Here is a 16,644-nt window from a genome sequence, read left to right as displayed (position 1 = left end):
TAAGTTGTTTTTTATGTCTAGTTATAATTGTTGTGAATGCACAACATTAGAATTGAATGGTCAATATTTATTATGACAAATTTTGTAATGACATCGTGTGTAGGAAATAAAATAAAAAGTGACGAGAAAACAATCCGATCTTCAACAATTTATGTCCAAAAGGAGAAAAACTCATGATAGTTCAAGCTCTCCGGCTTCAAGCTCTCTACCTTCAAGCTCTCCGGCTTCAAGCACTCCACTTTCAAGCTTTCCGGCTTCAAGCACTCCACTTTCAAGCTCTCCACCTTCAAGCTCTCCGGCTTCAAATTCAATTGGTATTGTATCTCCTTTAGATGTTAGTGTGCCATTACATGAGGAAGAATTGATTTATGATATCGAAAAACTTCATCATGATCCTATTAGAAGAACCGATATAATGAAATATCCTCCAAATGAGCGAGATACAATTAGGAGGGCGTATATTCTTAGAAAACCTTGTCAGCCAAGAACATTTTCTTTTCCTCAAAAAGAAGTTGGAGGTTCGCGTCATCGGTTTATGGTTTCATGGTTTGATAAATGGGATTGGCTTGAATATAGTATGGATGAAGATGCTGCATTTTGTTTTGTATGCTACTTGTTCAAGAATGAAGTTGGACATGCGGGGGGTGATGCATTTGTGAATAAAGGATTTAAGTCGTGGAATAAGCCGGAATGATTTATAAAACATATTGGTGGAGTTAGAAGTGCTCATAATATTGCTTACGAGAAATATGTGAACTTGAGGGATGGCAAAAAGAAATTGATTTTGGTTTCTTTAGATAATGTTAGAGATGTGATTAACAACGAATATAATGATCGCTTGAAGGCTTCAATTTCTTGTTTACGTTACCTATTGGGACAAGGCATGGCATTTCGTGGTCACAGGGAAGGTGAAGATTCCCTTAATAGGGGAAATTTTCTTGAACTTTTAAAATGGTTGAAGGCACATAATGAAGTTATTTCAAAAGTGACTTTGGAAAATGCCCCTGGAAATTGTCAATTGACATCTCCAACTATTCAAAAAGACATCATCAATTGTTGTGCTAAAGAAACAATGAAGAGAATTGTGGACGATCTTGGTGATGACTACTTTGCTATATTAGCCGATGAATCTAGTAATGTGTCCCAAAAGGAACAACTGGCTCTTTGTTTGCGCTATGTTGAAAAGAAAAGGGGAAAGGTAGTTGAACGATTCATTGGTCTTGTACATGTTGGTGATACTACATCTTTGTCTCTTAAAAGTGCAATTATGACTTTACTTGTTGAACATTCATTAAGCCCATCCAAGATTCGAGGGCAAGGATATGATGGGGCTAGTAACATGAAGGGTGAGATACATGGACTCAAGACTTTGATCATGAAAGATACTCCAAGCGCTTACTACGTACATTGCTTTGCCCACCAGCTTCAACTAACATTGGTAGCCATTTCAAAAAAGAACGATGATTGTAGTTGGCTTTTTGAAACTGTTAGTATTTTGTTGAATGTAATTGGAGTTTCTTGTAAGAGAAATGAATTGCATCACGAAATTCAAGCACAAAAAGTTGCACAAGCTTCGGAAATTGGTGAACTTGAATCGGGATCGGGGTTGAATCAAGAACTTAGTTTGAAGAGGCCTGGAGACACTCGTTGGAGTTCTCACTACAAGACTCTTTTGAATATCATGGACTTATTTTCTACAATTTTTGAAGTTCTTACGATGATTGGAAAGAAATATTCCGTTTTCGATGATAAGGGAAAAGCTCAAGGCATTTTGTACTTACTAGAGTCATTTGATTTCGTGTTTATGGCACAACTAATGACTACTATATTTGGGTACACTAACAATTTGTGTCTTGCTTTGCAAAGAAGAGATCAAAACATCATTAATGCTATGAGGCTTGTCACTTTAACCAAAGATCAACTACAGAAAATGAGGGAGGATGGATGGGAGATTCACTTGAACAAGGTAATCTCAATTTGCAATAAACATGACATTGTTGTTCCAGATATGAAAGCTCACTATAGCCCTCATGGAAGATCAAAACGTTTTGTTCAACAAGTTTCATATCTTCATCATTTTCGTGTTGATGTGTTTATCAAAGTGATTGACTTATTACTTCAAGAACAGATAATCGATTCGATGAAGTTAATATGGAGTTGCTCAGATGTATGGCTTGCTTCAATCCTAAAGATGGCTTCTCTTCTTTTGACAAGGAAAGGTACTCAAACTTGCCACTTTTTATCCTTCCGATTTTTCAAACATTGATTTGATGGAGCTTGAGTACCAACTTGATATATTCATTGGAGATATGAGAAGTGATGAAGACTTTCAGAATTTGCGAGATATTAGTTCTCTTTTGGTGAAGCTTGTTGAAACAAAAAGAGATGTGGTTTATTCGCGTGTGGTTTTGCTTATCAAGTTGATTTTGATTCTTCCGGTTGCCACTGCAAGTGTAGAGAGAGTGTTTTCTAGAATGACGTTTGTGAAGAATAAGTTGAGAAATAAAATGGGTGATCAACCTTTGAACGATTGTTTGGTCACTTTCATTGAGAAAGATGTGTTTCTACAAGTATCCGATGATGATATAGTGAATCGTTTTGAAGAATTGAAGACTCGTCGAAAAATAAATTAGATATAATGTAGTTTATTTTTGTATTTTGAAATGTATGACTCTAAAATTTGTATATTTCAAAATATATTGCTTTTAGTATTAGTTTTTATTTTTGGTATGTTATATAATGATTTATCATATGACTCGCACCCCCAAATATAAATTCCTGGATCCGCCACTGGTTCCAACATGTATGAAAAACTCAAAAATAGTTGGTGTGTATTTTATTTCAAGCATTTGTAATTTATTAGCTAGAAATTCTATGTGTTGTATTTCTTTTACTCAAGAAATAAACAAATACTCTCTCATTCTCATTCTTTAAATTTCTAGTATTTATTTCAAAATTCTCGAGAATCTAGGTCTCGGCTATTACACTGCTCCTGCACCGCCTTGCCGATCATCCCTCTGTCAGACTCCCACTGCTCCGCAGCCGTTGCTGCTGCTGCACCGTCGAGACAGGAATTCTCACGACGTAGGTGCGATTACTGCGTCCTCCGCACGCTTAGTTGCAGGAATTCTCCAATTCACGTAATGAATTCCACCGTCCAAGAGAAATTAAAAAATTGCGGCGCATAAAATTATGTCATGAATTCTCCACAAGACAAGAATACCATCATGTGCATGCAATTAATCCTCCACCAATCAAGAAGCAAATATGATGAAACTTGTAACGCCCCACTTTTTTAACCCTAATTTTCGAACCCTAAAGTACTTATATTTAATACTTTTAATGTTGCGAAGACCATGGATTAATTGTCGAGTGGAATTGTTGTTGGATACTTTTCGTGACCTAATTTAGAGTTGGAATTTTGACTGGGTTAACTTTGTTGAATATGTGACGTGACTGCTTTGAATAATTGATGTGTGGTGATTTTAATTATTTTTGAATAATTGATAATTTGTTATGAGAGCTAGAAATTTGTGAAGTAAATCACAATGCGAATCTAAATAATTCCTTTCCGTGAGGAATATTTATTGGACTAAATTTCGTGTTGGATCCGATAAATTGAATAAATAATACAAAAATCCAGCCTTCTGGAAAATAAATTGTGGGCTGCATAATTTAAATAAAATACAAAGGACCGTGAATCAAACTAATTAAATTATATATTTTCCTCCTTGACTTGGTCACCAAGACTTTCCTTAGTTTAAATTTTAAATAAATATTCTCCAGAGATTTTTCCTCTGCAAATAAAATTCGAAAGAAATAAAATTAGTTAATCCCACATTCAAAAAAATCGTATCCCACTCCTTTCCCACGTTCAAAAAATAGTATCCCACTCCGTGAATCTCTTCCAAATCTAAACCATCAATCAACCTATAATTCCAATTATTTTTAGAATTAGTTACCACATTTTACTCTCGGTATTTCTACCCCATTCTGCTCCTCCGGCCTCCTTCTCTCAATTCTCAGCCGAAGGCAAGAGTTTTGATTCCTTATCTGCAGAGGTAACCTCCAAATTAATTTCCATCATCCCTTTTCTCACAAGATAAGGTTCACATTGACACAGAAAACTCATTTTGACAGAAACCAGTAATCCAAATACAGAGAGGAAGAAACAGAAGTCACTAAAAGCAAATCCATAGACCATCTATTGTTGTAGGTATACCTCAGCCACCCAATTCCTATTCCATTCTTGTGCATCTCATGAAATTAATACAGCACTTTGAAATCTTTTGAGAGACCTTTTCAATGTTCAAGCTCTAATCTTTAATTTCCCGATGAAGTGCTTTGGCCATCTTTGAATCGTATAGTTTGCCAATTCATTAATCAACTCTGAAATTTAGTAAAACTGTGAAATAAATAAAATATTAGTTTTGAGTGGGAAAAAGGGGGAGAGGGACGGATTTGTCGGGAGAGGCGGCGGCACTCGTCTAAGGCGCCGGCGACGGAGATGCTGATGCCGACCGACGCCCGGCGTGAGAGTTACAACTGCAGTGTGTGAACTAAGACAGCAGAATGAGAGAGATGGAGCTGCCTGACTTTGTTTTTCCAATTTGAGAACTAGAGAGAGAGGTGGAAGTCTTTGTCACAGAGAGAGTTTTGAGAATGATAATACAAAAGTTTAGGAAAAAGAGATGGGAGTTGGGATTGTTTCTGTTTTGTGAATTGGAGAGAGAGAGATTTATTTGTTTATTTCTTTAACTTTGAGTAATAGTTTTATTTGTTTATTTCTTTAACTTTTAGTGTTTGACTAAGTGTACGTACTGTTATGAAATGGGAGTATAAAAAAATATTTTCTATTATTAATTCCTCATTTTTATTAAATAAAGACTTGAGGGATTTAATTATTATTTGGTTTGGGCTTGTTTCTAATATAATTGGTTGGGGCGTGAGCAGCTGAAATTAATCGAAAACATCTAAGTCTCTGATTGGGAAAAATTTATAATCTTGAACGGGAAAATAATTGGAGACATAGGATGCATGCATTTTATTTACTTATTTGAAAAGGGTGTTGATTTATGTATTATCTAAATGCTAAAGGTGAATCCTCGCAAGCGCAACGTGATACCAAGGGGAAGAAAATACTTGTGGATTAAGCAGTCGAGGTGGACTTTCTTTTAAATAAGGACGATGTCCTAAATATTTTATCGATGGGAATGAAATCATGCCGTGTTTTGATTTTAACGTGCCTATCTGATGTGGCTTTTGCCATTATTATTTAAATCGAATTAGGGTCCTCGTAGGGGCCGCAACGATTAGTGTACACCTATGGTAGACTGTGTGCTAGCGTATGGGTTGGCCGGTCTAGTGACTTGGTTTGTGGCCACATTCCATGTCATATATGTGTAGATATGGTTAACCTCTATGGGAAAATGACTGATCAGTCGACTTTTTACAATGGGAATAATTTTGAGTGCCTCGGGCCTTTCTAAAGCTAAACCTCGATGGTTACTTATGGATGGCATGATAAATATTATTTTGATAACTTGTTTTCGGCATAAGTTCACTGAGTATTTTTATAGTACTCAACCCTGCATGTGTTTTCCTTATGTGCAGGTTGAGCGGCGGCGAGCAATTGGTGGTGTTGAGCAATTAAAATTGAAGTATTATTTGGTTATCGTTATCTTTGAACTTCGAGTGTCGTTGTGTCTCCACACATGACGACACTCTTCTCTTGAACGCTTCCGCTGAGACATTGTTTTTACGCATCATTTATTTAGCTTTGAACCTAATTATTTGAATATTTGAAAACTTGATATCTTTTGGATAATGTCAAACCCTTGGTCGTTTTTTTTAAATACTAATTATTGTTCAAACTCTTTATTGAAATAATAGTTTTCTTCGTCTGTTTACTGAGTTCTTTTAATCACGATCGCCCGTATTTATTAACCCTAAAGGGCAGTCGTGACAAAACTGATTACCGTATTCACATAAAAATTGCTACTTGTGAATAAATCAGACGTCATGGCATAAAGATTCGTGACGTTAATTTGTTTTTCTTCGTGTTCAACGTCATCAAAGAAAACGATACAAATCACACTCGTTCAAGAAATTCACATAACATGAAATTAATTCACATAATCAGAGCTAAAAATTGTCTTTGATACCAATTGTTGGGGTTTGGTGCCCCTTGCACAGCGGAAGACTAGTACAAAATAAATAAATCAGATAAGGATCTATTTGACCGATTATGCGATTAATCAATTCACATGTTAAACAAATAACTGCCTGCTAGAACACAAATAATTCATGCTTAAAGAATATAAATCCTAAAACATGATTTCTACGGTTTAGGGTTACCGATTTGATTCTCCAAAGAATCATCGATTGCTCGCGCCTTTTCCACGTGATGGTCTTCAATACTAGACCACAGATCTTCTGACTGGTTCCCGAACTGTATCTCGATATCAGGGTGGGCTGATCTTATCAAAATACTAGGACTCGAATAAAGAAGACAGAAATTCCTCATGGAGGAGAGCTGAAGAATTTTCGAGCTCCTCTACTAATTAGAGAAGGGGACGAAAATTTCATAGAATGATAATTGTATTTTATGTCTCATTTATTCTCCTATTTATATTAAGTTCTTATTGGGCCCAGTAAGAGATCTATAGAAGGTTTTGCATATGGCCTTTTTTACTAATTAAATTGAACCCACAATTTAATATAAGCGTATATTGAAATATTACGAGCAGCCACTACAGAAGTAATATTGCATTGCCCATCCAAATCCGAAATTACAAGTAATCCGGGTTTCCGTTATGTTTATTGTTTATTTCCCGCGCTTAAGATATGAATGTCCATTAATTAATTAATGTCTGCTATGGACTTAATTAATCAAAATCTTATTTATTCTAATAGTGGACTTAGCAAGAAACATTTATTTATTATTCATGGAATAATTAAATTCCAACTGGCCAGTTTCCGAATAATAAAAACCTTGTTCAAACTTCTCTTAAGGACATTATCAAACGAGACTCACCTCACGCACGATTCAACACTGTAGCAATCCTAGCACCTCTAGATATTAATCACCACTACCCAATATATCAGGATTATTGAGTTGCGAAAAACTCGCACCAATTGATAAGTCAAAGTAATGCATAATCAATACCGTATGCTCAATGCTAACGTATGTAGATTAAGAAATAGTATTTTATCAAGACCTAGTCTTTTAGTAGATAGCATAAAGACACGTCTTGCAGTTAGATCCATTCAGTGCTATACCACACCAATGTCATCTTATTTCAGAAAGGCTTAGAAATAATCGGACTGGCATTGCAACCTTTCACGATAGGTAGTCTAAGCCTATCTGGGTTGTGAAATTCTTCTTTTTCTTTTGCAAAGCATTGCATAGAACCGACTGTGTTACCTTAAAGTGGACGACGCCCACATCCAGTCTACTAAGCAAAAGACTTAGACTTTGTTTGCTTCTTATACATTTAATTGTTTATAAAACATCTTATAAATGCACAAGCAAACACAATGTAATAATATACTGATCATATTCGTGCGATACTGCTCGAATAATACCGAATCGGGTTAAAAGTGGATTGTAGAGTTTTTCGTATACAAGCAAGATTCTATTCACGCGAACTTGCTCGAAACATGCTTTTCAGTATATTAAACCTAACAGATAATACTTCATGTCCGTCTGTAAGTTTTCCTGTGCCTACGATGGAGAAATAGAACTGCACGATCTAGTGTGTGTGGTTCATGCTGTGAATTGAATATCTGTCTTTGGTGGTGGTTATTTCTTTGCAGGTTGTCTTTGTCAAACTATGTAATAACAATTATATTTGATACAATTCGTGGTAATGCAGCTGGCTTCATAGTGGCTCGGTGGCTCTATGAATACTAATTGAATTAAACACGCTACATACAGAGCTAAAGAAAGGAAAGGCATTCGCAGTTTCCGGAAGGTATGATTTTTTGATGGGTTTTTGATACGAACATCTATTATTATTATTATTATTTAGTTTAGATATTATAGGGATTTAGCATATCTTTTTCTATATCTTTGTTTTCTTGTTCATTAAGTCGGTAACATTATAAATAGGATAGACTGTTATCTTTTATATTCATTCAATCAATATATGAAATTATCATTCTTTTGGCTCAATTGAGTAGCAAACAAGAAACATCTCCTAAGGTTGCCGACGAGGCTGATCTCGCGCTCAACCGCTCCTTTTTTTGCCGTCCAAGTCACGACCCAACGTTGGGCGCTCGACAACGACGACATCTCGTTTCTTGATTTTGTGTGGAAATCGACGTTAAGGAGGAAGATCCTTAACAACTGGTGCTTTCATTGAGAGCTCAACATCCTCCGTCTGCGTTCATCCATATCCCCAAATAAATCACCACCATTTCTACCGCAACCACTATTCAGTACGTCAACATGTCATACGACTACGCCGACTATCGCCGTCGTCAATACGACTTCCCTCAGGCCACACAGCCATTCCGTCCCTACCAGCCGGCCCAACTTCGCCGTGTAACCAGTTGGGACCCTCCGAGCAGCCGGGTGGAAGTACTCTGCCCGCCATCGTGGCCTAATCCAGAATCACCCTACGTCTCACACCACTTGGATCCACCTGATCGTCGCCCACGGCCGAGATACCAGCCCATCGGATACCGCGATCGCGCGCAAGACGCTTGGCCCCGACACCGCGGTGGCTACATCGAGAGGGGTGGCCACCTATCTGATCGCGGAGATCATCAGACCCAATTAGGGTTTGATCGCTACCTGACAACCGCAACGCAGCGGCACCGCTCAACGTGCAGGGACCCACCGGCGCAACAGCAGGACCGCGGCTACCTGACCGTTGACCGTCCCCGACGCTCGGAGACGTGCTGGGACCGACCTCGCCCTCGGGAGGAGGTGAGAGGGCGAGTCCAGCCCACCGCCCACCAGCCCCGCTACTCCACCGAAAAGCCAACGCGAGACCTGTACAGTCAGCCCGCACGTGTGACTAGTCAAACTCCGGAACAACCACGCCTGCCACTAATACGAGTCTCCCAGGCGGAGAAGTCAGAACGGTCCAGGTTGGGTCTCTGCTGGCACTGTCCCGAGAAATGGGTGATGGGACATGTGTGTAAACAACACATTCTTTGTTATGCGGATGATGGGGAGGAGTTTGAGGAGAACATTCAAGATGAGAATTTAGCCGAAGAGAAAACTGATAATATTCCCACGATAGTATTCGGTGATGATGTTCCCCATGACATTACCGATGTTCACAATGATGGCGCTCCTCTTGATGTTCAAAACAACGAGTCCCCTGGAGAGTTCCTCAAGAACAAAGGGATTGTCAAGAACGACAGTGAGCCACCGCAAGTGCTCGTTAGGGTATATGATGAGAAGATTGGTGAAAAGGAGGAGACATTGCTAGAAGATAAAGAGGAGGATGGTTCTATTGGTGAAGTGGAGAAGATAATCGTCTCACTCAATGTTGTTCAAGTGTCATCCAAAAATGTTGTTGGAAATTGTTGGGGCACGAAAGGAGATGGTGCTTACACCGATTTGCCCGTAATTGCTTGTGTCTATATGGATTTGAATGTCGGTGATGTTCCAAGTATGAATCATCGATCAACATCACTCGACAAAGATGCAAGGTTGATCCCTCCGAGTAATGACATGCCATGCTTGGGCATTCTGGGAGGCATGGACAAGCTTTTCGATTTGGCAAGGAATTTTTCCGACAAAGTTGGGTCTCCTTTGTTGATTTTTTATGGAAGTGAAGAAGGGAGACGTTCATCTGTTCGGTGTGTGTTTGATCCAGGAGGAGTTGCCTCGCCGAAGCTTCTGCTTTCAACTCTCCTTTTTTGCTTCGTGGTTCCCACCTTGAGGACAAGGTGGATTTTAACCGTGGGGTAGTTGATACGAACCTCTATTATTATTATTTAGTTTAGATATTATAGGGATTTAGCATATCTTTTTCTATATCATTGTTTTCTTGTTGTTAAGTCAGTAACATTATAAATAGGATAGACTGTTATCTTTTTTATTCATTCAATCAATATATGAAATTATCATTCTTTTGGCTCAATTGAGTAGCAAACAAGAAACATCTCCTAAGGTTGCCGACGAGGCTGATCTCGCGCTCAACCGCTCCTTTTTTTGCCGTCCAAGTCACGACCCAACGTTGGGCGCTCGACAACGACGACATCTCGTTTCTTGATTTTGTGTGGAAATCGACGTTAAGGAGGAAGATCCTTAACATTTTTCTCCGATGGATTCACATAAATGTGTGGGCAAATAGTGGGGCTCGTCTCTGTAGTTAGAAATTAGTGTAAAATTGATGTTCAAAATTTGTGTCATGCATAATCATAGGTTTCTCATTATATTTACTCGATGGAGTCCCATGTTAGTGTTCCGTTGTTCTGCTCACAGTCGTCTTCGTTTCATTTGTTGGCTTAGGATGGAGAGAAAATCAAGGAGAAAAATGTTTAACCACATGATGCCTCTAACAATGCACATGGAACAAATTCTCGTTAGAAATTATTGTGCTGTGATCTTGGTTCTAAGTTGGCGAGCAGTATAGCTCGCAGTCCTGTCACCTCAAACAGTCTCAATCCAGGCAACCCGAAGCAGGAAAAATTAAAGAAGTTGATCTCCAGCAGCAACCTAGACCATACGGATACAAAGCCATCAAGTTTGCAACCAAAAAGAAGGCAAAACGGATGGCAAATGCTGCGGTGGCTGAAGCCATTCTTCGCCTTGAGAAGCTGGTTATATCGCAGGGTGGGGAAATGGCACAAACTAGATAAGCATTGAACTTGCTGATATTTCGAGTTGTAATGAACATATACTAAATGTAAATGGATAAATAATTGAAAATGGTATAGGATTTTGGCCGTATTTTTGAGCTAGCCGAGCTGGTAATTTCGCATAGCGGAGAAAGGGCACGAACTTGATAAGCATTTGTGTGAAAGCATTGAACTTGTAAATATTTCGAGTTGTTAGGTTTTGTTTTGGTTTATAAGAGAGGGATAGAAAGAAAAAGTGATCGAAAGTATTGTTAATGGTGAATTGATTCCATCTATTAAAGAGAAAAAATTCTTAAATAAAAAGTGCATTTTCAGGAGAGTTGAGGAGGATTTTGAAGAGGAGTTAGGGAATGAACTTTGGATTTTCCATGCTAACGTACAAGTACATAACTAAATAGAAACTCTCATGTGGTATGACAAATTTTATTTGGACTATTAATCTTCGTATGATACTACATGATAAGGGATAACAGTAACTAAATTCATAAAATTTAGTTAAATTTTAGCCGTCTTAAAAATATTTGAAATCAAAACATTAAATTATAGTGCTAAACTGTCTTTCAATGATTCTCAAAATGATTTTATTTTATTAAAATTAAAAAATAATGAAAATTAAAAAATTACTTATTTTAATAAAACATGTCATTTGACCATAAATGACATCATTAGAGGTTGACAATTTTCACAAGGAGGGACAATTGCGAACAAATGTAAATTCATGATTTAGCATTCTATTTTCAAACATTATGGTAGTGATTAGAATTTGACAAAAAAGAATGTTATTTTTGAGTGGAGGAAGTAACAAGAAAATGTTTTTAAAACTTTAAAGCATGATCTAACACATGTATCCTTGCTACCCTGCCTAATTTTGAGAAAACTTTTGAGTTAAGAGTATTCTATTACTAGTGTTGGGATTAGGGGAGTGTTGAAGCAAGAAGAGAAACCAAACCTACCGCATATTTTTCAAAAAAGTTAAACCAAATCCATATGAACTACTCCGCTTATGATAAAGAGTTAACTGTTAGATGCTTGGAAAATTGGCAACACTTTTTGATGCATAATTTGCTATTCACACGGATCACGACTCGATCAAATTTTTGAGTGGACAACATAAGTTAGACATGTGACAAGCCAAGAGGAGTGCTTTCTTGGAAACCTTCTCCTGCGTCATTAGGTACAAGAATATGTAGCTGTCGATGTGATACTAGCATTATTTTTATTTAGTAGCATTGCTAAGTTTAGCAAAGGATTTCGACAAAACACATCCGCTACTAAATGTTGTAATCAGATTAGAAACGAAAATTAATCAAGTTTAGCAACGGATATAAAATTAATCAAGTTTATAGCTAGGATCAGTAGGAAAAGTTCATTAGCAGTAGAAAAGCAACGGATATATTTCGCTACAGAACTTTTTTTTCACTTATATATTGCTATTATGTTGCTAATTTCAAATTTATGTCATGGATCAATTATTTTATTGCTTACCCAGTTACGACAACCTGTTTACAACAAACCAACATCTAAATAAATAAATAACAACAATTCATTGTAGCAAAAAATAATACTAATAAATATTGTTGAAAGATACGAGTATTATTCATTCAACTTGTTCAGAGAATTACAATAGGTACGCCTCCTTTAAATAGGCCAAGGGTTACATAAAATTGGCAAGATTTGCCATAATACTCATTCCCTAATTAATTTTTTTTCCTTGCTTACCTATTTTCCTTACTTACATATTTTCCTTTCTAACACTCCCCCTCAAGTTAAGTAATGGGATTACCGATACTTAACTTGCCCAATACCTCATGGAAGCTTCTTGCATCGACAGCTTTCGTGAGTATATCCGCCAACTGATCTTCAGATCTCACAAAAGGAAGTTCTATCGTCTTGGCCTCTATATTGTCCTTGATGAAATGTCGATCCACCTCGACATGTTTTGTCCGATCATGCTGAACTGGATTTTCAGATATACTGATGGCCGCCTTATTATCACAGAACAACTTACATGACTTCTGTGAGTTTAAGTTCAACTCAGTCATCAATTTCCTCAGCCACAGAATCTCAGTCAACCCACTCTTAATCCCTCGAAATTCAGCTTCTGCACTCGACAAGGCTACCACTTTCTGTTTTTTGCTTCTCCACGTGACAAGATTTCCTCCCACAAAGGTAAAATATCCAGCAGTTGATTTTCTGTCATTTGGGTTCCCTGCCCAATCAGCATCCGTGAATCCATGAATCTCTAAATGTCCATGATTCTCGAATAGAATCTCATGGTTCGCTGTCCCTTTCAGATATCGAACAATCCTCAGTGTTGCTTCCCAGTGAGCTACTTGAGGTGCATGCATAAACTGACTAACTACTCCAACTGCATAAGCTATGTCGGGTCTAGTGTGGGATAGGTATATCAATTTCCCAACTAAACGTTGATATCTCGTGCGGTGAGTGGCTTCAGCTCCTTCAACTATCCGCAGACCATGATTCTGAACCATAGGAGTATCTGCTGGCTTACAGTCCAGTAGTCATGTCTCGGTTAACAAGTCAAGTACATATTTCCTCTGACTGATGAAGATCCCCTTCTTTGACCTTAGCACTTCTATACCCAGAAAGTACTTTAGTAATCCCAAGTCCTTCATTTCAAACTCTGCAAACAAATTCTTCCTTAGCTTGCTTATTTTCTCTTCATCATCTCCCGTGAGAATCATGTCATCTACATAGATGATGAGGCATGTAATCTTTCCTTCTCTTTTCTTCAAGAATAATGTATGATCAGAATTGCTTTGTTCATACCCATACTTCTTCATTGCCTCAGAGAATCTCCCAAACCAAGCTCTAGGTGACTGCTTTAGCTCATATAGTGTTCGTTTTAGTTTGCAAATCTTTCCTCCTTCGAAATCTCCAACAAATCCAGGTGGTGGCTCCATGTAAATGGGCTTCTTCAGTTCCCCATGTAAGAATGTGTTTGTCACGTCGAACTGATGTAGTGGCCATTCCCTGACTTCCGCTATTGAGAAGAGCACTCGAATAGTACTCATTTTTGCTACCGGTGAGAATGTTTCAGCATAATCAACTCCATAAGTCTGAGTGTATCCTTTGGCCACAAGTCTCGCCTTATACCTTTCAATCGACTCATCTGGCCTCCGTTTGATAGTGAAGACCCATCTGCATCCCACAGTTCGAACTCCATCAGGTTTAAGACATACTTCTCATGTATTGTTCTTCATCAGAGCCTGCATTTCTACTAGCATTGCTTCTCGCCAGTGAGCAATTTTCATAGCCTCCTCAGCCGTATATGGGATTTCTTCTTCTTCGTAAAGTGCTGCTTCAAACGCCCTAGCCATCTCTGTTAGATTTGCTTTAGCCAGATTCGCCATAGAATATCGGCTTCTACTAATCCTCTCAGGACTGTATCTCTTAGCCGGGACCCCACGAGTAGTTCTGTTGGGGAGTATATAGCGGCCGGTATCACCATCAATTGCTGCATTCTCATTCTTGTCTACACCAAAAGTGTCAGGAGTAATAACTGTATTATCTGAGCTAGTTTCAGGAATTACCTCGGATATCACTGGAGGAGGACTCGATTCAGGCGTAGGCGGTTGAGGAGGCTCTACAGCAGATGTGACTGACTCGGCAGTGACACTAGCTTGTTCTGTTGGTTCCACGTTCGAGATACTTGGATGTGGCATCGGAAAACTGAGGGGTCCAATTTTATCACACTCCCCCTGAACAGCACTCCCCCCTGACCCCGAGGTTGGGTGTGATAGAAGTATTCACTTTCTAGAAAATTACAATTCATGGTTGTTATAACCTTCCTAGACCCCGGGTGATAGCATCGATAGCCCTTCTGATTTACCCCATTCCCCAAAAAAACACATTTTATTGCACATGCAGAAAATTTTCCTCTTTCGTGTTTCGGTACATGCACATAAACGGAACAACCAAAGATTTTGAGCGGAAGTATGAGAGGTGGGGGAATATCAGTAAGGGATGCGAGAGTCTGCAAAGGAGTTTTCATACCCAAAATTTTTGTAGGCAAACGATTAATCAGGTAGACAGCAGTGGCAACAGCTTCGGGCCATAAAAATTTAGGAGCATTTGAGTCAAAAAACAGGGCTCTCGTGACCTCTAGGATTATCCTATTCTTTCGTTCAGCTACACCATTTTGTTCAGGAGTGTAAGGACAAGTAGTTTGATGAACTAACCCCTTTTCTTTAAAAAAATCAGTCATGTCTTTGTTAACAAATTCCCTACCATTATCGGATCTAAGAATTTTGATCGTGGTTTGGAATTGTGTCTGGATCATTGTAAAGAAACGGGTAAATTTTTCAAAAACGTCAGATTTATGCTTCAAAAAATATACCCAAGTCCGTCTAGTGCAGTCATCCACAAAAATGAGAAAATATTTAAAACCATGATCACCAACAATAGGAGCTGGACCCCAAACATCGGCATGCACTAGAGAAAAAATAGTCTTAACACGAGTATCACTTGATCTAAAGGATTGTCTGTGGTTTTTTGCCAAAACACAAGATTCGCAAGTCATATCCTTAAAATGGTAAAACTTTGAAAAAAAACAATTTTAAATACCTCGAGGATGGATGCCCCAATCTGCGGTGCCACAACCAAGCTTCCCGATTTGCAGATCCGTGAGCAAGCATCGCGGTGCCACCTTGTTGAGTAATCTCATCCACATAATAAAGACCTTGACGCTCAGTGCCACGCCCAATTATCCTCCTCGTCCTGATATCCTGTAATACACAGAAATTTGGATGCATTAGTAACGTACAGTTTAATTCTTTCGTCACGTGGCTGATAGACATAAGTTTATGAGATAATTTGGGCACATAGAGGCAATTTGTAAGCTTCAGGGTTGGGGATATTTCAATGGTTCCACTCCCACCCACAGCGGTCAACTCTCCATCGGCAGTTTGAATTTGGCTTATAGTTGCCCCATTAAATTCACAAAAATCTTTCAGATCGTAGGTCATAGTATCAGTTGCCCCACAATCAAAAATTCACTCACTCTCCTTAGGGTCAATTTTACTTTGGGCAATGCATGCAATAGGTATATTTTCCAAGGGTGCAAAACGATTTGGGCTTAAGACGGAACTTTCAGACAGTTTTGGGGTCAAACGTGGAATATAATTTTTCTGGGGTCCTAACTGTAATTTTCCCGGGTCAGATTGCATATATTCTGAACTATAAGGACCAGAAATTAAATTACTCATGCTTTGGGGTTTATTCTGAAAATCAAATTGGGGATCGGGGTTTCTCAACCCCAATCCGTTACCTCCATATGACCCGCCTCCTTTCTTCTCCACGAAGGCTGCCTCGCCGGGCCTGCCGCCTCCACCCGGTTGAGGACCGGTATCTCCTGCTCTCCCACGGGTGTTAGTCATCTCCCTATTCCCTGCTCCTTGCAGAAATAATCCGCCTCCATCTTCGACTCTGATGGCTAATCGAGCTTTAGCCTTTTGATTTTCATCCCACCATTCCGGAAATCCAACGAGAAGGAAACATGTATCTCGAGTATGTCTTTGTTTTCCGCAATGAGAGCACCAAAATTTTGATTTGTCGGGTTTGAAACCGCCTTGGCGATTGGGCTGTTGCGCGGCGGTTTGTGGTGGTGGCTGTTTTGGTCGCGGTGGTGGCTGGTTTCTGACGGCGAACCCGTGTCCGACTTGGCCCGATGATGATCCATCGTTGATTGCGCCGGTCTGGAGATCGATGTCTGCTGCCGGCATGATTTTTAACCGCGTAGCTTCTCGTTTTACCAGACCGTATGCGGTCTCGGCGGAGGGCAACGGGGTTTCCTTGAGA

At 38.9% G+C, this 16,644-nt stretch overlaps 1 protein-coding gene across 1 annotated transcript; it reads left to right on the top strand.

Annotated features, from left to right (window-relative positions):
• Positions 1-151: 151 nt before the first annotated feature.
• On the top strand, positions 152-10,824 carry LOC121757745 (zinc finger MYM-type protein 1-like). The gene is made up of 4 exons (XM_042153242.1): positions 152-644; positions 798-942; positions 1,006-1,966; positions 10,594-10,824. Exons 1-4 carry the CDS (start codon positions 152-154, stop codon positions 10,822-10,824), a joined length of 1,830 nt encoding a protein of 609 aa, XP_042009176.1.
• Positions 10,825-16,644: the final 5,820 nt, after the last annotated feature.

The sequence above is a fragment of the Salvia splendens genome, chromosome 12, assembly GCF_004379255.2.
Source record: "Salvia splendens isolate huo1 chromosome 12, SspV2, whole genome shotgun sequence".
Classification (NCBI taxonomy): Eukaryota; Viridiplantae; Streptophyta; class Magnoliopsida; order Lamiales; family Lamiaceae; genus Salvia; species Salvia splendens.
Note: the sequence above shows the minus strand (reverse complement) of the source record. Positions and strands in the feature narration are given on the sequence as shown.